This window comes from Cololabis saira, chromosome 13, assembly GCF_033807715.1.
Source record: "Cololabis saira isolate AMF1-May2022 chromosome 13, fColSai1.1, whole genome shotgun sequence".
Taxonomy (NCBI): domain Eukaryota; kingdom Metazoa; phylum Chordata; class Actinopteri; order Beloniformes; family Belonidae; genus Cololabis; species Cololabis saira.
The window spans coordinates 33,211,888-33,236,781 of record NC_084599.1 but is presented as its reverse complement, the minus strand read 5'-3'; the positions used below and the strand labels follow the sequence as shown (position 1 = coordinate 33,236,781).

The 24,894-nt window shown below is 39.4% G+C and overlaps 1 protein-coding gene across 20 annotated transcripts in view; it reads left to right on the top strand.

Moving 5' to 3' along the window:
* The window catches only part of dock7 (dedicator of cytokinesis 7), a 68,424-nt gene that overhangs the window by 42,357 nt on the left and 1,173 nt on the right, over window positions 1-24,894 (top strand). For 5 of the 20 annotated variants that reach the window (XM_061738686.1, XM_061738701.1, XM_061738696.1 and 2 more), the window contains 25 exons: window positions 189-329; window positions 452-565; window positions 1,247-1,414; window positions 1,566-1,705; window positions 1,841-2,010; window positions 3,232-3,410; window positions 3,597-3,779; window positions 5,197-5,356; window positions 7,494-7,590; window positions 8,952-8,969; window positions 10,871-10,967; window positions 11,087-11,221; window positions 11,344-11,496; window positions 12,279-12,437; window positions 12,710-12,810; window positions 12,905-13,097; window positions 13,625-13,768; window positions 13,998-14,129; window positions 15,622-15,636; window positions 19,204-19,329; window positions 19,410-19,499; window positions 19,576-19,812; window positions 21,369-21,512; window positions 21,608-21,714; window positions 23,209-23,376. In XM_061738686.1, the coding sequence (XP_061594670.1) occupies window positions 189-329; window positions 452-565; window positions 1,247-1,414; window positions 1,566-1,705; window positions 1,841-2,010; window positions 3,232-3,410; window positions 3,597-3,779; window positions 5,197-5,356; window positions 7,494-7,590; window positions 8,952-8,969; window positions 10,871-10,967; window positions 11,087-11,221; window positions 11,344-11,496; window positions 12,279-12,437; window positions 12,710-12,810; window positions 12,905-13,097; window positions 13,625-13,768; window positions 13,998-14,129; window positions 15,622-15,636; window positions 19,204-19,329; window positions 19,410-19,499; window positions 19,576-19,812; window positions 21,369-21,512; window positions 21,608-21,714; window positions 23,209-23,376 (3,371 nt within the window). Of the gene's footprint in view, window positions 1-188; window positions 330-451; window positions 566-1,246; window positions 1,415-1,565; window positions 1,706-1,840; window positions 2,011-3,231; window positions 3,411-3,596; window positions 3,780-5,196; window positions 5,357-7,493; window positions 7,591-8,951; window positions 8,970-10,870; window positions 10,968-11,086; window positions 11,222-11,343; window positions 11,497-12,278; window positions 12,438-12,709; window positions 12,811-12,904; window positions 13,098-13,624; window positions 13,769-13,997; window positions 14,130-15,621; window positions 15,637-19,194; window positions 19,330-19,409; window positions 19,500-19,575; window positions 19,813-21,368; window positions 21,513-21,607; window positions 21,715-23,208; window positions 23,377-23,490; window positions 23,511-24,894 lie in introns of all 20 variants that reach the window. The other 15 variants (XM_061738699.1, XM_061738694.1, XM_061738703.1 and 12 more) reach the window with 7 other exon arrangements.

Genomic DNA, 24,894 nt, shown 5'->3' with positions numbered 1-24,894 from the left:
AACAGAGATGCTGTGCTATAATGCTTTGGGGGAAACCCCAATTAAGGCACAGAAAAAAATTCGATATATATCGAGTATCGCCATTCAGCTAGAAAATATCGAGATATGACTTTTGGTCCATATCGCCCAGCCCTATGAAGTACCTAACAGGAGCTTATGTTTCATCACAATGAATCCCTTAATCGCAGGTGAAGAGTATTATCCACCACCTGTACTTCACCGAGCGCTTGGAGTCACCCAGGAAGAACCGTTTCCCTGAACGCTTCATGGACGACATCACAGCCCTGGTCAGCACCATCGCGGGGGATATTGTGTCTCGCTTCCAGAAGGTAAATAGAGTCAAATGACTCATAGCGTCACCAGCAGGCTTGCAGAATATGGGAACATGTTAGAATTTTGCAGTTATTTGTAACCTTATACATATGCATACATACTTTGTCGTCCCTTTCAGGATTTAGAGCTGGTGGAGAGGCTCAACACCAGCCTGGCCTTCTTCCTCAATGACTTGTTGTCAGTCATGGATCGAGGCTTTGTCTTCACTTTGATCAAAGCATATTGGAAGCAGGTACATTTCTTATTTTGTCTTGAAGATCAGATTCAATGTGAAATTGGAGAAAGAAAATATAATCCAGGTCTTTGTAGCATTAAAATAAGGCATATTGGGAGTGTTTTGTTCACTTGTGTTAACTCTTTTCCTTTTAGCTTGGGATATGTTCAGTTAAAGAATACAGTATTTGGGCCCAAGAAATCAATATTATTACTTGATTTCAATTTATGGTTTCTGGCGATTCTTAAAAATAGCTCTCTACACTCCATAGCAGCTAAAGATAGCCGCACAGCTAATTTATTCCAGCATCTGAGAAGTGGATCACACTCACTGCGAGCTGCACAAGACAGCAGCCCCCTTTAAACTGACACAAGCAACACTGGCAGCTTAATTTCATAGTCATATTATATATACAGTCAGATGGGAGGTTTCACATCACTAAAAATATAGTTCCCATTTAGAGTTGAAAACACTCAATAGCCTCAAACCCATTATTTATCTTAGAATAAAGTTTTAAATATAATATTGCACTTATTCCTGCAGTTAAAGTAATCGTTGGTTGATTACTTTTATAGTCAAATTATTTGATATATGTATATGTAGATATATGTATATATATATATATATATATATAAATATAAATCGATTGCTTGATATCAATTAAGTGTTTTAAGATTCCCATTGTTTTTCTCCTGTTAGGTGTCCACAAAGCTCTACGCTCTGCAGAACCCGACCTTGGAGTCCTTGAGGCTGGATTTCTTAAGAATTGTTTGCAGTCATGAACACTACGTCACCCTCAATCTGCCTTGCAGCCTGCTCACCCCTCCCGCCTCGCCTTCCCCCTCTGTGTCCTCAGCAACGTCACAGGTAAGATAAGATCAGACGCTACATCAGTTCAAATTTTTACCAGACATTCAAATCAAATCTAGGTTAGTTTTGGTTGCAGTCAACATATTCCAAGATTAGATAATGAATCTGGTCTCTTGATTGGCAGTTTCTCTCTTCTCTTCTCGTGCAGAGCTCTGGGTTCTCCACGCATGTCCAAGACCAGAAGATAGCCAACATGTTTGAGCTGTCTGTCCCGTTTAGAGAGCAGCATTTTCTGGCTGGACTAATGCTGTCTGAGCTGTCTGTAATATTGGACCCAGAGAATGAGGGGTAGGTATTTTTGTGAAAACAAAAGAGCTTAAATGTGAACCAATGTGTTTTATCATCTCATGACTAAAAAAAAACTGCATTTCTTTGTTCATTCCTGTCTTTCTACATCCAACCCTTTGTGATTTCTGATTGCAGAATGTTTGGTCTACATAAGAAAGTGGTGAGTGTTGTCCACAACCTCCTCTCCAGCCATGACTCTGACCCCCGCTATGCTGATGTTGAGGTCAAGGCTCGGGTCGCCATGCTTTACCTGCCTCTCATCGGCATCGTCATGGAGTCGCTGCCTCAGCTGCATGACTTCACAGGTACAGATGACACATGCTTTAAGCTGAAATTTGTTTAAAACAGGAACTGAGAAATCCTCTAAACATGCACCAAGACTGTATTATTGCCAGATGGATACCACTGATAGATTTAAGGCTTTATAAACTCAAGGGTTTTGAAGTTCACTGCCTTATAAAATGTAGAGTACCGCATTTTCTGGACTATAAGCCGCACCTGCATACAAGCCGCATCCGCTCTATTTAAAAAAAAAAAAAAAAGATATGCAAGCCGCAGATATTTATGTTAGATTAGATATTTACTACATGTACAGAAGGATTTTGAACTGTAAATGATGTACATGTTTGAACCTAAATAGATCCTTTCCTAACAGTGTCTTTTAACACGGCAGCAACTTTGCTGATTAAAACGGGGCAGAACCAAGAGAAAATAACCGGCATTTATTTTTCTATTTATCTGTTTGAAATCTGCTTCTACCTATTTCTATCTGCTAAAGAAGAAGTAGCGTATTCTTCTTTGCATTTATTTTGTCTTAGTTTTGATTCTAATTCCGGTTAGAGCACCCCAAGCGGTGAAAGAAAAATCCACAGAATAGCCGCACCTTTGTATAAGCTGCATGGTTCACAACCTATGAAAAAAGTGGCGGCTTATAGTCCAGAAAATACGGTATATATTTGATCAAATTAAATTCTTACATGTGTGAGACTCTTTTGTTTTTAATCTATCAGATGTGTTCTGTCGTGTTTACCTGGTGTCCTGCTGCTCTACAGTCAGCAATGCTCCAAATATATCTTGCTTAATTAAAGCAAACTTGAGAAGGACCCGTGGAAAGTTTCCACCAGCCTTATCAGGCACATTGAGATGTATTTTGAAAGTTTTTGGGTATTTGGTCTCTTGCCAAACAACTGCAGCTGCGGTTATATTTAGACATGAAAAACATCATTCTTCCTAAGCTTAAAGGTTATCAGTTGAGCTTCAAAGGATTTTGTCTACTAAAATAGTACACTACGTAGTCCACCGTCTGCTCATCCTTATCTCACTTCATTTGTTCTTTGGAAAATGTTTACATTTCTTATTTTGATGATGCTTTGTACCTCTTTTGAACCATTACTTGCTTAGTACATCTTTAGTTCTGATGCCACACTTAGAGATACATAATGCTCTATTTTAATGTTCTGTTGTTTAAGTTCAGTTACTTGACATTGATTTCTTTTCCCTCTTTTTTTGTTATTTTGTCTTACTAGAGTCCCACAACCAGTGGGGTCGGCCAGGCTGCCCTCAGGGGACGGCAGTGGGCAGCGGGGGAGAAGAAGCAGACGGAGAGAGTAACAGTATGATTAGTCAGACTGTTGCCATGGCGATAGCAGGCACCTCCACTGCATCTCCAATGTCTCGACCAAATAGCTTCTTGCTCAACTCGCAGGTGATTCTGTTTTCTTTGTTCACTACAGAACATAGTGAGGATCATGTGCAGTTTTTTGTTAATAAAGGCAGTTCATTGTAATATACTGCTGCATCTTTTTTTTATTTTTATTTTTTTTCCCCTCCTTGCTCTCTGTGATTTTTATGATTTTACTCTCTACTGATTCCCAATGATTCATCTTTCCAGGCGAGTCGCCAGCACGGGACGTTTTCAGCTGAGTCCAGTCGCAGTCTGCTGATTTGTCTGCTGTGGGTGCTGAAGAACGCTGATGAGTTGGTGCTGCAGAAATGGTTCACAGACCTGTCAGTATCCCAGCTAAACCGCCTGCTGGACCTCCTCTACCTCTGCGTGTCCTGCTTCGAGTACAAGGTACGTTGGCCACGGTAGCCCTATAAAGTATAAATAGATGACAGTTTTACCTCATTCATTAATTGACCCTTTGTTAGCCTTCTGATTGGTCCCTGACTGACCAATCAGAAAAATCATTCTCCGTTGCTACGTCCGGGTCAGAATATCCAGTTGGACAAAACAGCCGTCTCTCTCGTTCACATCAATGGAAAAAGCTTAGTTTTTACTTCTCTTGTATCCAAATTTAAATCACTGGATTATTTTTTTAAACTTTGTATTAGTAAAAGGAACACTTGGGAACTCACTGCACACAGTGCAGTGAGGGTGCAGCGTATTTTTATCCCCATGCTGGCAGAAATCCAATCCGTACTGCCAAAACAAAGTCGGTTCAGCAGCAGGCTACAACTGCAAACGCGTTTATTTATTTATCTTACAATGGTCAAGCGGTGTGTTTGGGGCACTTGGAAAAGTGACACCCGCTACCCAGAGAGAATCACAGGAATACATTTCATCCCAAAACCAACGGTAAATTATGAAAAATGTCTGCTTTGGATAAAGCTATTTGGACGGACACACCTTCCACCGTGCTATCAGCTAAACTAATCAAAATATCTTGTTTTTGCCAAAAACCTCAGTTTTTTAACTCGCTACACGGTACCTGAAGTGTTCCTTTTTATTTATATCTAGTTGCTGTTGATTTTCTTTGGTACATTAATTGAAGAAGAAGAAGATGAAGATGAAATAGTTTATTTGGTCGATCAGTTTCCATTGATAAATACTTAGCATTTCATTTCCTTTTGTAGGAAGGAAATAATAAAAAAAGAAGTAAGGAATAAACCGACCAAAAGGTGTAGGCTGAAGCCTAAGCTTATTGTGCCTACCCTTTTCAACTTTGTTTACTTCATAGTACTACAAAAAAAAAGAGCAAGGTAAACACACATGCAAAATGAGAAGGAAGACAAATATAAATATGACAGAAAAAAAAACTAGTAAAAAAAATTGGAAATAAAGTGATGTAAAACCCTGTTTTTACAATGGAAGTGGACGGGAGAGATGACAGTTTTGTCTAACCTAGCAACGGGGGCCGGGCTTGACAAAGGGTCAATTGATTAAAGTTATTATTTGAAGTATGATACAAAAAAAATGTGTTAACTTGTGCACTGTCCTTTTTCATTTGGAGCAAAAGCTTTTCATGCTTCTGCTATTTGATAACAAGGAAATATAAGTAGTTAATTAGCTGCTTTCCATGTTTAGTCAGTGATTTCTTTGAGTGTGTTTGGCTCGCTGCTGTGCTGTATGTTTGCTGTTGCTCTCCTTTGCTTACCTTTTTTGCTTTCATGCTACTAACCTGCTTCGCTTGCTGGGTGCTGTGCTGCAAATAATTTCCTCGCTATTTGCTCTCTGTCCACCCACTCACCCTCTTCTTCATGGAAACAAGGCCCATGTTGTGTTCACCATGCAGGGGAAGAAGGCATTTGAGCGCATGAACAGCCTAACCTTTAAGAAGTCCAAAGACATGAAAGCCAAGCTGGAGGAGGCCATACTGGGCAGCATCGGGGCCAGACAGGAAATGGTGCGACGCAGCCGTGGACAACTAGGTGGGGGGAGACACTCCGACACCTGCTCAGACACGCATGCACGGGTGCAGGTAGACTTGTATCCAAACACATGCAAAGACTGTAGTAACTCTCAACAGAAGAGGTGAATTGGTGACCGACACATGCATGTACAGACCAGAGGTTTCAAGTAACAAAGTACAAATACTTCGTTACCTTACTTAAGTAGAAATTTTGGTTATCTATACTTCACTGGAGTAATTATTTTTCAGACGACTTTTTACTTTTACTCCTTACATTTTCACGCAATTATCTGTACTTTTTACCCCTTACATTTTAAAAACAGCCTCGTTACTCTATTTCATTTCGGCCTTTAAAAAAAACTATCCAGTTAAAATGCGCCATCCGGATAGAGTGAATTTGGTTGTGGTTTGATAAGAAGTATAAACATAATACCATTCCGACACCCTATTGGTTTGTACGAGTCTGCTCTCTGAAACACATGTTAATGCTCAATAGTACACATATATGGTTCTTTAATATATTTGCATTATACTAAAATGCATTCATTTTCAATGGCTTTTAGCCTTAATGGCTTTTTCCCCCCTTACATTACTTTTACTTTTATACTTTAAGTAGTTTTGAAACCGGTACTTTTATACTTTTACTTGAGTAAAAACTTCTACAGGATTATTTTTAAACTCTAGTATCTGTACTTCTACCTGAGTAATGAATGTGAATACTTTTGACACCTCTGGTACAGACATACTGACTAGTAGTTACTATGAAAACAATATATACATGTGTTCATTAAAAAAAGTATATATATAAATAATGAAACTGGTCTGGACAAATTGGTTGGTACCCCTACAAAAAATTATTGTCTCATAACCTCATGTTAAACTAAAGTGTGTCTCTAGTAGTGTGTCTAAACTCACAACACTGAACATGGACCAGAGGAAGCAAAGGAGAGAGTTATCGGACAGATCAAAGAGACAATTTTAAAATAGCTATTAAAGATAAAAGCTATAGGACGATCTATTAAGCAGCTTGATGTTCCTGTGACTACAGTTGCAAATTTAATTCAGAAGTTAAAGGTCTGCAGGACTATAGCCAGTCTCCCTGGATGCGGCTGCAAAACCACAATTAATGACAAATTAAAGAGACAGATTATATGAATGGCAACCGAAGAACCAATAACAACTTCCAAAGAGATTCAAGGTCAACTCCAAGGTCAAGGTACATCGGTGTCATATTGCACAATCCGTCTGTGTTTAAGCCAAAGTGAAATATGAAGAAGGACTACGCTCTTGAAAGTAAATCATAAAACAAATTCAATGGAACTTGGGAGAATGTCCAAATGAGACAAAACTGGAGCTTTTTTTGCAAATTCCATTAGCTCTTTGTTCACAGATGCACAGATGAAGCATTCAAAGAAGAGAAGACTGTAGTTACTGTGAAACACGGATGTCTGTAATCTTCCGAGGCTCCTTCGCTGCATCCGATGTAGGATGTCCTGAATCTGTGCACGGTACAAAAAAAATCTGAAGGCAAGGCAAGGCAAATTTATTTATAAAGCACATTTCACACAACGAGCATGGACTCAATGTGCTCAAGACCGAAGACTATCAAAATATTCTGGAGAGAAATGTGTCAAAGTGTGGTCTCAGTCTCAGGTCATGGGTCCTCCAACAGGATACTGACTGAAAACACAACTAGAGTCAGCCAAGAATGACTAACAACAAAACAAAAACACTGGACTATTCTGAGGTGTCCTTCTACGAATCCTGATCTAAATCCTACCGATTATCTGGGAAAAAGCTAAAACGTGCACTTTGGAGAAGAAAAACTTTAAACCTGAGACAGCTGGAATAGTCTGAGGATCCCATCATCTTTGTCCAGCCAGTTTCTCTTTTAGCGATTTGGTTCAATCACACTTCAAAAGCATTGCCTGATTTTCATTTGTAAATAATCAGTAAATTATTTATAATTACGTTTTTCAGTTTCAGATTATTTCAGTGACCAGCAGGATTTGTCTTTTCTTTGTCTACATGTGTGTATGTGGATAGCGTCACCTTTTGATAAAATTGTAAAATACAGCGGCGTTAGTCATTTTTTCCCAAATATACAAATTATTTTGCTATTGTTGAAAAAATAAATGCTATTTTTCACTATTCAGAGCGGAGTCCCTCTGGCAGTGCTTTTGGCAGCCAGGAAAACCTCCGGTGGAGGAAGGACATGACCCACTGGCGGCAAAACACCGAAAGGATGGACAAGTATGCTCCTTCAAACACTTAAATCATCATTGTTTTTGTCACAGGAAAACCTAAAAGGGGTTCTCGGGACACCTAAGCAGATGCCTGTCATTTATTTATTAAACTGGAAGACATTTTTAGAGATTGTAACGCTGGACACTTGAAGAAATGAATGGTTGGCATTGTGTCGATGTAGCTGAAGCAGCGGGACAGTTGTTTGCTGTGTCTTCAGTTTAACGGAGCAAAGCAGTTTGTGTTTGGTAGCAGCTTTAATCGCTCATGAGAAAGAAATACAAAACACGGAAACTAGTTTGGTGTTGTTTGCAAATTTTGATTGATGAAAAGTATAAAATCCTGGCAGTAACTCGGGCGAAGACGCCAAAAAGAAGGTTTTACATCATCATTCCAGTAAAAGCGCACTTGTACGTTTACATCGGGACAGCACTCATTAATACACTCTTGCATGTAAGAACAGTGTGTGAGTGCCGTCTGGAACATAGCCCCGGTTGTTTAAGGAAACAAACGTCAGGTTTTATACAAGTAGATTTGTAAACCAGTAGATCACTGGAAGATCTGGAGCGAATAGCAACGTCTGTCCACCAGTGTATAAATCTCAGGAACTGAGGGCTCTGAGTTCACGTTTTAGTGGTGTGGAGTTGGTGCTCTGGATTTTGACTGGTGCTATTTTGCTGGAACTCTATATTTAGAAGAATTGTGTAATTTTCCTCATCAGTCCAGACATTTAATGTTTGCATTTGCATATTTTTTTTCCTCTTCAAAGATGGAAAGTTTTTGATTGACAAAAAAAAAAGTCATGTACTTTATTTACATAATAATCTTTATCCCGTGAAATGTTTGCTAAGTTAGTTTGTAGCAATTTGATCATTTTTCCTCTATTATGGTATTGATAAATTGAATCGGTGTCACAGATGTCGTTATTCAATTTGTTAGATCAATTTTGAAGCAGAAATCCACGTTATAAACTATATTTAGGTGCCATATGTAGTATAATTGTTTGTTTTTAGAGACTTTAACAGTATATCGCTGCTTCAGTTCATGTCCTTCAAAAGTCATTGTTGTTTTTCCATATTTTCTTTTGGATTTACGAAAGAACAGAATTGATTTTATTTTAAATGTGACTCGGCTGTTGCTGCCATCTTTGACCAAAAAGTAAATATTTGTGTGGCCTGATTTCTTAAGCCTTATGTTGTTGTTTTTTTAAAATCATTGTCATTTTATTTATTTAATGTCAGATAAAGACAAAAAGGTGTGACCTTTCCTGTTAGAAATGTGGATGTTCTGTTCTTTTGTAAGTTCTAAGTTGCTGTTTACTTTTCTGTTAACTTCCATTTGTTCTCTCATGTCGCTGTGTGTTTACGTAGGAGTCACAGATCAGTCAGGTACGGTCCACATTTGTTGTGTGCTGCTTCCAGTTCCCCCCCGTTTCAGTGCCTCTGCTAGGGTGTGCTGCCATGAATGTGACAAGTCAGACAGTTGAAATGGAAACAAAGTTCACACCGTTAATTCACTTCAGTTGGGTTCCAACAGATAATTACATGGTTTACGAATCGATTTGGTTGTGGGTGAGAGACATCATTGCCATATCCACCAATCAGTGGCGTTTTAGGGTTCATTTATTTTCCATTTCAACTTTTTAATTTCTCACATGCACATAAAAGCACCAACAGAGACAACTGGTTCCGACCCCTGACTCCCCGCGCCGTCAGTCCCTTTCCTGGTAACAGCGTACTGTATGTGTTGGGGCTGGTCGTGGTTGCTGTGGGTCTGTTTTGCTTTTTTTTAACCTGTATGCTTCTTGTTTTGGGGTTGTGACTCATCTATACCTTTTACATGGAGGGAAACGTGAGCAATATACAGTACAGACCAAAAGTTTGGACACACCTTCTCATTCAGACAAATGGGGAAGTGTGTCCAAACTTTTGGTCTGTACTGTATATCATTTATTAATCATTGGATTATGATTTTAAGTTGGCCCAGGCACAGTTTCAGACTCTCAAATATATTTTAGGGCTGATGTAGAACATTTAGCAAGTGCCTGTAGTTGAGGAATAGATTGTTTAGCTGTTATCAACATTGAATAATGGCCTCAAATCTGTTAATCCTCTGGTGGTGGAAGTCATAGGTCCAGAGCAGATGTGTCCGTGTGACCATGTATTGTTGTATTGAGTAATTTGAAAAGGATCATGCAGGTTAATGAAGGATAGCTTTACCATAGATTTACACCAGGGTTAAGAAACATATTTTATATAAAATGCATATATTTCAAAGCAAACAGGCTTATATAATTGGTTCTCCTCAGGAGATGCCTTTTCTACGGTGGCCGACAAGGGCCAAACGCACTGCAACGGCCTAATGTGTCTCAGTTAAGGAAAACGGCTTCAAGTACAGAAACGATTGAAATTCACAAACTCAAAACGAGGTACAAAAAAAGGAACGTGGTGCAAATTAAAAAATGTGCTGCAAAAAACAAAGACAAATGCAGCATCATCAAACACGCTGCAAATAGAGAAACGATGCAAAGCACAAAACGATATAAAACAAGAAACCATCTTCAAAAGAAAAATGCTTCATAACCGGTCTCAGCGTAACAGCTCAATGGACAGACACACGGGATGTAGACAGGGACCGAACAGCTGACTGAACCACAGCGTTCACATCCATTACGAAACTTTTCTTTATTATATTTTACACCAGACGATACAATGTACAGCGTTGTACAGTGATATAAACATCGTATATAAATATAGTAAGATAAAAATCACATTACCGTTCCCGCTGTATGTTTAAACCATGGACGTAAACACTGTGGTTCAGTCAGCTGTTTGGTCTCGGCCGAGAGCGCCCCCTGCAGGTTTGGAGCACTTCCGGTTGTAGTGACCGGTTATGAAGCGTTTTTCTTTTGAAGATGGTTTCTTGTTTTATATCGTTTTGTGCTTTGCATCGTTTCTCTATTTGCAGCGCGTTTGATGATGCTGCATTTGTCTTTGTTTTTTGCAGCACCTTTTTTCATTTGCATCACGTTCCTCTTTTTGTACCTTGTTTTGAGTTTGTGAATTTGAATCGTTTCTGTACTTGAAGCCGTTTTCCTAACTGAGACGCATTAGGCCGTTGCAGTGCGTTTGGCACTTCTCGGCCACCGTACTTTTCCACTTCATACTCGAATATTGTTATTGATCCTGTGGAATGAGTTGGGTGTAGGGACGAGAAAGCCGTGCAACATTCAAGGACACAACATCACCTTTTCTGTTTCATTTTGAGACATTGTTTTTGTGAATTGCAGGACGAGAGCAGAGTTGGAGCACGAAGCCCTTATTGACGGTAACCTTGCAACAGAGGCCAACTTAATTATACTTGATACTTTGGAGATCATAGTCCAGGTGTGTGAGCAACCATACGGAAACACAATTAAAGATGTTTAACACTGGATATCACAAGCACACGCTTGCAGATCTAAATCCAGTTTTGTGTGTAAATTCACGTGGTCCTCTTCCTCCAGACGGTGTCGGTGACGGAGTCTAAGGAGAGCATCTTGGGTGGGGTGTTAAAGGTGTTGCTCCACAGCATGGCCTGCAACCAGAGCGCCCTCTACCTCCAGCACTGCTTCGCCACACAGAGGGCTCTGGTGTCTAAGGTTGGACTTTTGTGTGATTGTTAGGAGGGTCTGATTACATCTCATGTTTTACATTTCTTTAAGGTCATACACTTGTAATTTCAGTAATGTAATTTAGTATGTATTACATGCTGCACTTGTAGTTTCCCGAACTGCTGTTTGAGGAGGAAACGGAGCAGTGTGCCGACTTGTGTTTACGACTTCTGAGGAGCTGCAGCAGCAGCATAAGTACCATCAGGTCGCACGCCAGCGCCTCCCTCTACCTCCTCATGAGGCAAAACTTTGAGATCGGCAACGTGAGTACAGCTGCAGAGATAAACACTAACAACCAAAAATGTTAGTGTTAGTTCTGCTTGTCGGGCCGCAGGATTTTTTATTTAGATGGAAGGATAGATTGAAAACTTTAAAAACATCATATGAATTTTTTTAAATAGCACCACTGTTGATAGTCTTGTATTTTCATCTAACTATACTTAACACAAAAAGGAAACGTTCCAATGAGCAGGTTTGTCTGTTGAATGCAGTTTGTTTGTTTGGTTTCACAGCAAAATATTTTGTTCTCAGTCCACATCTGTAAATGTATTACGGAAGAGTATTAGGGCCATGCAGGAGAAAAAATATTTGAGAAGGGAAGATTTTTTTCATTGTGCACTTCGAGAAAAAAGTTGAAATGTTGAGAAAAAAGTCGAAATGATGAGAAAAAAGTTGAAATGTCGAGATTAATGTTGAAGCACAATTTTGAGAAAAAAGTCGAAATGTTGAGAAAAATTTTTAAATTTTGTGAATAAAGTTGAAATGTTGAGAAAAAAGGCGAAATTTGGACTTTATTCTTGAAATTGTATTTCAACATTAATCTCGACATTTCGACTTTTTTCTCGACATTTCGACTTTTTTCTCGACATTTCGACTTTTTTCTCGAAGTGCACAATAAAGAAAAAATCTTTCCCTCTCAAATATATTTTCTCTTGCCTGGCCCTAATACTCTTCCGTAGTAAATACTAGTTAAGTGCCTTGACAAAGTGTTTTTTTTTTCTTTTAAAAAAGGTTTTTGTACTCTGTTTTCTTTTTTTGCCCTCAGAATTTTGCAAGAGTGAAGATGCAGGTGACCATGTCTCTGTCCTCACTGGTGGGAACGTCACAGAATTTCAATGAGGAGTTTCTCCGTCGCTCTCTGAAGACCATCCTCACCTACGCAGAGGAAGACCTGGAACTAAGGGAGACCACTTTCCCAGACCAGGTACTGAGTTATAAGCCTTTATTCATCCCACAAGGGGAAATTATTCTCTGCTTTTAACCCATCTCTGCTATTTTTACAGTTAGGGTTAAAGTGGCCTAAAGTGGTTCAGCTTGGTTACAATCCGTGGAATTGAACCCAAGCCCACCTTTGTAACCAATAGGCTCTTTAAACTACAGTAAACTGTTGCACTTAATTTCCTCAGATTATTTGCTGGTTAATAAACATTTTTAGCCTGAGATTTCTTTTTCTTTTTTTTTTTTTTGTACTTGTAGGTCCAGGACCTTGTGTTCAATCTGCACATGATCCTGTCTGACACAGTAAAGATGAAGGAACATCAAGAGGATCCGGAGATGTTGGTAGACCTCATGTACAGGTACAAAGCACACGAGTTATCCCATATAAACCAACTCTCCACTATAGTCATTGATATCTCACCCACTGTGTGTGTTGACTGTGTCCACCGTTAGGATTGCAAAAGGCTACCAGACGTCTCCAGACCTGCGGCTGACGTGGCTCCAGAACATGGCGGGGAAACACTCGGAGAGGAACAACCACGCCGAGGCGGCTCAGTGCCTGGTGCACAGCGCCGCTCTCGTAGCAGAATACCTGAGCATGCTGGAGGACCGGAAATATCTGCCTGTCGGCTGCGTCACCTTCCAGGTGAGGGCGCTTCGTAGAGAAACGTCCTCAGCACAGCTTTTGTCAAAGGAAAAGTTTGCTGATGAGTGCACTTGCACTATATACAATAGACTTGAATAGATTATACAATAGACTATAGATATATAGTTTATATAGTGTATATTTATATAGATGTATATAATAGTTGTATTTTCTAGATGTTGATATAACATTTACATGTATGTAATATTTATATTGTCCATATACTTATATGGATAATTATGTTATAATAGGCATGTTTACAGAGTATTTATATAGATTATATTTATATGGATATTGTGTAGATATAATACTTTAATAGCAATAATGTAAATCCATAGTGTTATAAAGGGATAGGAACTAGGAAAAAGTGTACACTTCTTCTTGCTACTCCTTTTTTTCGAACATACGTTTATATGAAGATGTAAATGTTTATTATTTTTACTTTCATTTTATATACATGTTTGAAATAAAAATTCATTCATCATTCATCATCATCATCATTTGTGTTTTTTTTTTTTTTTTTTTAGAATATCTCCTCAAATATACTGGAGGAATCTGCAGTCTCTGACGATGTGGTGTCACCGGACGAGGAGGGCATCTGCTCGGGGAAATACTTCACAGAAATTGGTCTTGTTGGCCTCCTGGAGCAGGCAGCTGCCTCCTTCTCCATGGTGAGAGACGGATCTTTAGAGATTTCTGAGCAAATAAGCACTTTATACCAAAAGGTATTTTAGGTATAAAGTAAATCTGTTCAGCATGTCAGAGAAGACTATCAGTTAATTAATAATACATGTTTCATCCTTATTTTAGCTTTCACTTTTGTAAAAATCAGAACATGAGAGTGAAGTGTTTGGTAACCGGATAATAAAACGCTGATGTTTGTTTGATTCTCTGCTCCAGGCCGGGATGTACGAGGCAGTGAACGAAGTGTACAAGGTACTGATCCCGATCCACGAAGCCAACAGAGACGCCAAGAAGCTGGCCACCATTCATGGTAAACTACAGGAAGCCTTTAGCAAAATAGTCCATCAGGTAAATACAATCCACACCAACAGGATTTTCACACCACACCAGGCTCTATTTCAGGAGTGTAGCACCCTATAATGTAATAATTTCCTGAAAATGTAATAACGCCTGAAAATGTAATAAAATTTGCACTTCACTCAATCGAAAATGTAATAAAACACAATAATGTAATAACTTCACCAATAATGTAATAAAATATCCTGACGGATATTGTAATAACATTTTTACCGATAATGTAATACCTTATTACATTATTGGGAATTTATTACATAGTACTCAAATTCTGCAATTTAACCCAATAGTCATTCTGGTGTTTCAAATCCAGTGTATATAACATTCTTAGATTCTTAAAACACTAAATGTAGAACTCTGGACTGAAAATGAACATATTACATTATCTGTCAAGTATTACATTATCAGTTTTGAAAAAAAAAAGACCCACCTGAAAATTTAATTAATTCCCAATAATGTAATAAGGTATTACATTATCGGTAAAAATGTTATTACAATATCAGTCAGGATATTTTATTACATTATTGGTGAAGTTATTACATTATTGGATTTTATTACATTTTCGAATGAGTTAAGTGCAAATTTTATTACATTTTCAGGAAATTATTACATTATAGGGTGCTACAAGGAGCACAGCTGACGCTGAATTTGTGTGATATTTAAGAGAAACATTTGTCCCAAACGTGAGATAAGTTATGTTGTAGTCCTTCTGCTGTGAGAGGGTCACGTCTACGTGTTTTGTACACCTCGCATGGGTTTTGTGGTTAAATTTGTTACAAACCATCACCAGGCTGCATGTTTCAAGATCACTCTAGTATAAGAACCTCCAAACTTCACACTCACACCTGTATGAACCTTTGAAGAAAGTGCACTTTTATCCCACACGTCATCTGTCACATGTTTGAGTCGGTGCTAAAGATCACAATGGTTTCTGAAAGATTTTTTTAACACGGTTAAATTGCTCCGAGAGTGAAAATTGCAAAGCTTCTCATCTGCAGAGCTTCAGAAGACACAGTATTTTATGATATGCTAATTTTTCATTTTTATTTTGGCATGTTTATTTAGATATTTCATGTCTGCTGCCCCTATGCGCTTGTTTGATTTCATTTACTTACAAGGATGCATGAAACGTCTCAGGAATCTCCAACTTTGGTCTCGTTAAAGGCCGGTTGTGTGATTCTCAATGCTGCTGGTTTAGTGTCGGCATGGTTACAGTTGTCTGCTGTGAAAAAAAAAAAGTGCTCTCATAAAGTTTGGGGATAAAACACAAAAACAATCTTTAAGGGTTTTTAAATTGGCCCCATCGATTTCTCCTACTTTTGACTGATGTTAGATGCTGTGTTGTCCAGCTGGATGACTTTGTAACCTGGGTTCGTTTCAAAGTGTGTGTGTGTGTGTGTGTGTGTGTTTACCACACTGTTTTTGGAGGGAGTGGGGGTTTATATGTCTCGTTGTTCACGTGTCTTGTATTTTCTTTGTTACACAGAGTACTGGCTGGGAGGTAGGTGGTAAAACAGTCCCTGCTTGGCCCTGCCCATGTTTATCTTTTTCTGTGTTTATTTACATCTTTTTTTATTTGCTAGCTGTGGGCAATCTGTTGCTCTCTTTGCTTTTGTTCCACACATTCAATCCATTAACATCTGCAGACAATGTCAACTGTCTGTCCCACTGGGGAAACTTGCTGCACCCTCAGCAACACCCTCATCGTCTCCCTGTCTCCTTCCTCCTCTTCTTGTTAGAGAGGGGTTTGTTGTTGGTTTTTTTTTTTTTCTCTCTCTCTTTTTCTTTAACGTGACAGTGCTGATAGGCTGTGCATGGGAGCCACGGCGCGTGACACTAATGACAAAAGTCTATGCGAATGCATCACCTGCACAATCCGCACTTTGCCCATCTCGTGTCTGCCTGCTGGCGCGTCACTCGGCACCGAGGAGCGGCGCCGCGCGCCGTCACACTTCATCTTCATCTCATCCTAACCCACAGGGCTCGATTTCAGTGCACTGTTTTTACATGAAGGGCACACGATAGCCCTCCTGCTCTAGTCATGGATCATTCTTGCTCCGTACAATTAGATTAACCTGCTGTGGCCAACTTTGGGTTGAAGCTGGAACCAAATTTCTAAATCTTTCTTAATTTCTTTTTCCAAGAGGGTTCGACTCTCAGTAATCTCGGGTTACTTGATTCATCCCTTTTTGATTTTAATCAGTTTTATTCCTGTTCTTTCTTTTTTAATAGTTTAAACTAAATCGAACCCTGCTTTTCTTTTTTTTTTCTCATCCATTCTGTCCTTTTGTTAACAGTATTAACTTCTGAGTTCTTATGGTTTGTTGCATGAAATGGAAAAAAACTCTTGTGCCAAGAGTGCATGTGGGGTTAAAGGTTGTTTGTTTCATTATTTCATTACTGCCTCTGCATGGTCACCTTCACATCAAGTTTATTTTCTTTTTCAAAATCAGTGGATGTAGCAGTTTGTGTTGTTTTTTTTTTGAAGTTCTCTGGGGCAACCCAATCCTGATTAAAATTTGTTCTGTTTTCTCCTTTTTGATTTCCCCGGTTGCTGACCCTTCCTTCCCACTTTACTTAATTGTGTCTTTTGGTAAGTTCCTTATTTTTCAGGGCATCTAAAATATATCACAAATATACATTTAAATCAACTGTTGATGCAAAAAAAAAAAGAAAAAAAGATTGATTGATTTCTTTGTTTAATTTGCCCTGAAGAACTACTAAGATGAGTTGTCTAATAATCTAATCATACTAGTTAGGAGAACTTTCACAGCTTCCTCTTTTCAACAATGCACACACAGTTGTATACATTTGATTACACCTTTGGTATCTCCAGAGGTGTAGTATTTATTTTGTTTTGGAGTTCCTGGATGTTGCTTGTAGCGGTGTCTGCAGGGCTCCAGCATAGACATATATACGTAGACGCCGCATCGAGTGGTTTTGCCCGCTGCTGTGATACGTCAACGTCGCCGCCATATTGGATGTGGCAAGACTGCACTGTAAACTAATACAAGTAAATGGACTTATTTTCATAAAGCGCCTTTCTACAAAGAAATGTACGTTTTATGTCTCATTTATTCATTCACACACGCACTAATATACTTGGGAAACAGTTAGGCACCAAATATAATATATTTAATTTGCTCAGATGGCAAAAATAAGAACTTTATTGATCCCACATAGGAGTAATTCATGTTATATCAGCTATAGAGAACAAGGTAGTGCCGAAAAACTATATATCCCCACTCACAAAAATAAGAAAAATAGAGAAACATATTTTCTCATCAACAAAACAAATTAAAAATTTTTCAAATAACAGACAATACAATAATATTTGAACCATTTTTAAGACAATAAAATAACTGAAAAAAATCTGAAAAATGGTTCAAATATGTTATTTTATTTTTAAAATTTTTAAATATGTTTATGTAAAATATGCTTTGTTGATGAGAAAATATGTTTCTCTATTTTTTTTATTTTTGTGAGTGGGGATATATATTGTTTTATGGCACTACCTTGTTCTCTAACATGAATTACTTCTATGTGGGATCAATAAAGTTCTTATTTTTGCCATCTGAGTAAATTTAATATATTATCTTTGGTGCCTAACTGTTTCACAAGTATATTAGTGCGTGTGTGAATGAATAAACGAGACGTAAAACGTAAATTTCTTTGTAGAAAGGCGCTTTATGAAAATAAGTCAATTTACTTGTATTAGTTTACAGCGCAGTCTTGCCACATCCAATATGGCGGCAACGTTGACGTACGGCTCAGGCTCGATGCGGCGTCTACGTACAGTATATATGTCTGCAGGGCTCCAGGACAGGATCGTTGCTTCTGTGGCTGAACATACTGGGTTTAAAGAGCGGAGATCTGTAACTTCTCTTATGATTCTTGTGGTGGATAAATTCCACCTAAGGCTGGTTTTGGGTAAAGGTTTATTGTGGGATGTTGGAGTTGATGGCGATGGCACTTTGTTGTCTAATGAGTGGTTATTGGCTGTTTGCAGCTGCCTTTACTTTGTTTGGTTTATTATTGATCGGTTGAACAAGACTTGTTAAAAATCTGGACGCTGGAAGCTGTTTTCTTTCCAAGACGGGTTCCCACACATCTTTGTGTACTACATTTATATAGCACACATTCAGCAGAGAGAATAAGCTGGTACTTACTTGTACTCTTATTTCTGTGTGATGGATAAATAATTGTGCATCAACCATTGATGCATCAAGGTTGGAACCTGATTTTGCATGTTTCCAGTTTTGTGAATGAATCTCAACTTTCTTCTCATTGTTTATCACGATGAACGGAGTTAGTTTATTTACGTATCAACTTTCCATCAGATTAAAAGGCAAATATAATAATGTAACTTTTAGTCTTTAAAGGTCTGTTGTGAATGAAATGTACTACTACTACTGTCATTTAGCAGACGCTTTTATCCAAAGCGACTTACATCTGAGAGAACGCAAGCAAGAAATCACATAGGATTTAAGTACGGGACGGACGGCAAATTTTCCCAATTTATAAAACGTATTTTATTTTTTGTTGTTTTTATTTTATACATGTTTTTTAAACGTATAACTTGTAATTTCTTTCGTATAAAAGGCTGGAATATGAGATTTGTTGAAATGGCAGTCACAGCTGAACTCTGGTGCATCCCTCTGTCATTTGTTAAATGTAAATAAAGAACACATTTTTAACATCGCGACAACCTGAAACATGGCACAAAAAAACGAGGGACGTGACTTTGAGAAAAGTCTCTGAAGTTCCTGCAGTGATGCGGCTCGGGTTTAAATGAGCCACATAGAACATCCTAGGAAAGACCTGCAAATAAATCTAATCCATCACTCTGTAATTATTTGAAGGGAAATGGTTTGAAAACATTGACTGAAATGTGCCTAAACCAATCAAAAGGGGAAAAAAAATAAAAATTCTATAAGAAGTGAGCATTTTCATCGTTTGTGTTCAGTGTCGGATTACGATGATGCCTTACTGCGGTCCTTACAAGACTTTATTTTTAACCTAAGGACATTCCTCTGACTATAACTCTGCTCTGTCACAGGACGGGAAGAGGATGTTTGGTACGTACTTCAGAGTCGGAATTTACGGTTCAAAGTTTGGGGACTTGGACGAGCAGGAGTTTGTTTACAAAGAGCCGGCCATCACAAAGCTGGCTGAAATCTCTCACAGACTCGAGGTAAGCCCCGCCAGGCCTGATCTGCACGCGTTTTAAGTTTTACCAGCACTAAAAACACCCTGCTCCGTGTTAACCGTTAGGGCTTCTATGGGGAGCGATTTGGAGAGGACCAAGTAGAAGTCATTAAAGACTCCAACCCTGTGGACAAATGCAAGCTGGACCCCAATAAGGTACAAGGAACAAGCCCACATCCTCACGTAGACGCTGCGCGTTCAGAAGAATTTAAAAACATCCATCTCCCTGCAGGCTTTCATCCAAATCACGTATGTGGAGCCGTACTTCGACACTTACGAGATGAAGGACCGCATCACGTACTTTGACAAGAACTACAACCTGCGGCGGTTCGTCTACTGCACTCCGTTCACCCTGGACGGCCGGGCCCACGGAGACCTGCACGAGCAGTACAAACGGAAGACCATCCTCACAACCTCGCACGCCTTCCCTTACATCAAGACCCGGATCAACATTATCCACAAAGAGGAGGTGGGTGAACGCGTGAACAAGTTACAGTCCAGGGGGAAAATCACAGGACAGAAAAAAGTCCTGTGAGGAAAAGATGAAGACTTGGCAGTTTTGTTTCAAGTTTCAAGCTTTATTGTCAGATATGTAAAATAGATTAAAATGAGATATCGAATAAAAAAACAGTCAACAGTCAACAATTAAAATGACATAAACTAAACTTGAATATTTACAGTATTTACGTAATGAAATAAAATAGGAAATACTGTATTTTCCGGACTATAAGTCGCACCAGCCATAAAATGCATAATAATGAAGGAAAAAACATATATAAGTCACGCTGGAGTATAAATTGCATTTTTGGGGGAAATTTATTTTAAATAATCCAACACCAAGAACGGACATGTCATCTTAAAAGGCCATTTCAAATAAAAATAGAATAGAGGCAACAACAGGCTGAATAATTGTACTGTATGCTTACGTTACATGACACAACTGAGAATGTGCCTGGTACGTTAACATAACATTTTAAGAGTTATTCAGATAACTATAGCATAAATAACATGCTAAGAAGTTTACCAAACCATCCGTGTCTCTCCAAATAACTAAAATCCAATGAAATCTTCATCCTCTGTGTCACTTTTAAACAACTCCACTAACCCTGGAGGTAGAAGATGCAGAGCTTCCTCTTCTACATCGCTTACTGTACGTCAGACTCATCGTCAGTTGCAGTTCGCCCTCTTGTAGTTTAGTGTGAAAATAACATGTGAAATGAAATACCGGTAATAATGTGTTAATTTTTTTTTTTTTAATTTTACCTTTATTTTACCAGGTTAGTCCCATTGAGATCGAGGATCTCTTTTTCAAGGGAGACCTGACCCAAAATGGCAGCTTTAAAAGTTACAGACAAAACAACATCAACAACAACAGAAATAGAAGGACAATGCAAGATAGCTCACAAAACAGTGCCAGTAAATAAGTTACAATACTTAAAAACAGTGACAAGTACCAACAGAGTCATTTAAAAATGTATTTGTAAGAGCTTTAAAATCAGACAATGACACTAATGTGTTTAGCTTCAGGTGTTTTTGGAGGCTATTCCAAGCAAGTGGGGCAGAACAGCTGAAGGCTTTCTTCCCTAGATCGGTCCTCGCACTTGAAATGGACAGCAGGATTATAGCATCATTTGATCTCAGGCTATAACTACTGATGGCTTTCAAATTGATCAGAGAACAAATGTAAAATGTAAGTTTACCTAATATAGCTTTGTATATGAACAGGTACCAATGATTAAGCCCCCGCCATGTCAGTGAAGGTAAGCCAGCCTTGGAGTACAGAATGCAATGATGGGTTAGAGGTTTACACTTTGTAACAAATCTCAGTGCACTATGATACGCAGTGTCTAACATATGCAAGAACTGGGCAGGAGCATTCATATTAATAATTTCACACATAAGTCGCTCCAGAGTATAAGTCGTACCCCCGGCCAAACTATGAAAAAAAAAGCAACTTATAGTCTGGAAAATACGGTAAATAGATTTTAAATAATGATATAAACATATGACGGTGCTATTTTCCAGATCATATCCACACCCATCGAGGTGGCGATAGAGGACATGCAGAAGAAAACTCAGGAGCTGGCCTTCGCCACCCATCAGGACCCTGCAGACGCCAAAATGCTGCAGATGGTCCTGCAGGGGTCGGTGGGCACAACTGTGAACCAGGTGAGAAACGCAAACAACCAAACATTACATTGCGCCAAGTTTGAGAGAAAAAGAAGTACAAACTCAATATGAATCCATTTCTTTGTTTTTCCCAGGGTCCTTTGGAGGTGGCGCAGGTGTTCCTGTCAGAGATCCCCAGCGACCCTAAACTGTACAGACACCACAATAAGCTACGGCTGTGCTTCAAAGACTTCACAAAGAGGTGCAGTGTGGGTCACCGCTGAGGAAGTGAACTCAAATGATGTTTCCACTCCAACAACCTCATCCTCTTCAGGGATTTGATCATTTTATAAATACAGACAAGAACGCCCTGTCCCAATACTCCCACTACCCCTACTTTTCAGCCCTACCCCTAAATTTTGCGCGTTCCCGTGAGAGTAGTGGTGTCCCAATTCCTCTCTTCACCTAGGGGTAGTGGAGAAAACGAGGGTAGTGGCTATGAATCTGTCCCTACGGATCGAGTGTTTTCGGATGCACACTAGCTGAACTAGGGCCAGAAAAATTTCCCAGAATGCTTTTCGTCGTTATTTGCGGACTGAATAAAAAAAAAAACATGGCAGACATTTCTTATTTTTTAATGAATAAAATCAATATTTTGAGTTAGTTTCTGCATAAAAAATGCATTTTGATTACATTTCTAGCGAGAAATATATATTTTACTTCATAATATTCACTCAGTGAATGTACATAATCACTCTTTGGCCCATTGTTGCAAAGATCACGCCGGAATAAAGGCTGATTTATGGTTCTGCGTTACACCAACGCAGGCGCCGTAGGCTACGCCTTAGGCTCTGTGTCGATGTTACGCGGCGACGCGCGCCGTACGCCGTACCCTACGCCGTACCCTACGCCGTACCCTACGCCGTACCCTACGCCGTACCCTACGCCGTACCCTACGCCGTACCCTACGCCGTACCCTACGCCGTACCCTACGCCGTAGACTCTGCATCGATTTAACGCGGACCCATAAATCAGCTCGATTTCTGCCGGCAGGCAGAAATCGCGAAATTTTCGGAGCAAATTTCTTTAACAGGCGTAGTTACAACTGTTAGATTTCATCTATTAAACCAACATTTATCTTCCTAAATGATTTATTTCAGCCAGCGGTAATTCTCCACAGAGCTGCAGGTTTCTCCCCCGGGACGACGGCGCAGGGCGATCACGTCTGTACTGCGCTGCTGCTGCTGCTCCGAGCCGGCGTTTCTTCTCATCTCTGAAAACATCGGGTCAAATTTCTCAACAGGCGTTATTTGGATAAACTGAGCCCAGGTTGGGGATCTTAACGGTTACTTTTACGCCTGAAAAAATATTAAAACCTAATAAAGTGTCATATTAACAGCGCTACAGCAGAAATTAAAACAGCTTTTGGCTCTCGGCTTCCTGATATGGTGTGATGTATGTGCAAACGTAACTACGCAGTCGCTTACGTACCCCAACGTAAACCACGCAGTGACGTAGCAAGCAAAATGTAGGGGTAGTGGTGAAAAGTAGGGGTAGGGGGTGTATTGGGACAGGGCCCTGGGAAGATTACAAGTGCCCTAAAATGTGTGGCTTCTTTTTTAGGGGTAGTGGTAGTGAGGGTCCCTCACCCTCACTTAGGGAGGGCTAGCGGTAGAAAGTAGGGGGTGCATTGGGATTGGCCCAAAGTCTGTCTCATATTTCACGCTCCTGGTTTACGCTTCCCTTCTTGCCAAAGGTGTGAAGACGCCCTCCGGAAGAACAAGAGCCTGATCGGCCCGGACCAGAAGGAGTACCAACGGGAGCTGGAGAGGAACTACCACCGACTGAAGGAGGCGCTGCAGCCGCTCATCAACCGGAAGATCCCTCAGCTTTACAAGCCGGTGCTGCAGGTCAACTCCCACAGGTACGAGCCGACAGCCGCCCCCCTGCGCACGCGTGCGGGAGAGCACTTTAATGTTTTACTTTGGTTGTTCATTTAAATTAGTCTTTGTTTTTTGCTTTTGTAATAATCACGCAGCAAACGGACAGCTTGAGAAGGTAGTCTTCAGAGTATGTTTTGTGATGTGTTTTTGTCTTTAAACAATAATTAGGAACTAAAAAGAAATGTAAGGAATTGAGATGTTAACATTATTTGAAAGTACCATATTTTCCACACCATAAGGCGCATCGTGTTATAAGGCGCACCTTCAATAATTGGCCTGTTTTAACACTTCTTCATGTACCGTATTTTCCGGACTATACGAATGAATGAATGAATGAATGAATGAATGAATGAATGAAATTTTCTATTTACGTGTCATGCAAATGAAGTGCCCAGCCCGAGTAGGCTTACAAGACACCAAAAAAAGAAAAAGGAACATAAGGCAAATGAAAGCCAGACGACAGACCCTGTACCAATTAAACATATAAACAATCCTGACGCTTTATCCAGGCTTCAGAAACACAATGAGCCAACTTGAAGTTAAACAACCCGTCCATTCTATCATCATCAGAGCACCAGAACATTTCAGGGTTTTTAACAGACATTTCAGTAAATAATATATTTACTATAAGTCACTCCGGAGTTCGAGTGGCACTGGCCATAAAATGCATAATAAAGAAGGAAAAAACATATATAAGTCGCACTGGAGTATAAGTCGCGTTATTGGGGGAAATGTATTTTATAAAATCCAACACCAAGACCAGACATGTCATCTTGAAAGGCCATTCAAAATAAAAATAGAATAGAGGCAACAACAGGCTGAATAATTGTACGGTATGCTTACGTTACATGACACAACTGAGAACGTGCCTGGAATGTTAACATAACATATTAAGAGTTATTCATAAATAACATGCTAAGAAGTTTACCAAATGATCCGTGTCACTTCAAATAACTAAAATCCAATAAAATCTTCATCCTCTGTGTCACTTTTAAACAACTCCACTAACTCTGGAGGTAGAAGATGCGGCGCTTCCTCTTCTACGTCGCTTACGTCAGACTCATCGTCAGTTGCAGTTCGCTCTCTTGCGGTTTAGTGTGAAAATAACATATGAAATTATATACCGGTAATAATGTGTTGATAATTTCACACATAAGTCGCTCCAGAGTATAAGTCGCACCCCCGGCCAAACTATGAAAAAAAAACGCGACTTATAGTCTGTAAAATACGGTATAAGGCGCACCGCATTATAAGGAGCACGAAATATACGGTATGATACTGTACTATAGTGATCGACCGGAAACGCTAAAAAATGCTACAGTAAATGTAAATGCAAAAAAAAAAAAAAAGAATAAAAGTACCGTAAGTCAAACTTTATTGACAAAAAATGTGTTCTCTCCTAAAACAAAGAGGGAGGGGAACCTTTCCAGTTCATTCCCAGAATCCCTCGAACAGCTGGGCGAGTGCGGCATTTAATGGTCTCGGCTCCGTCTCGTCAC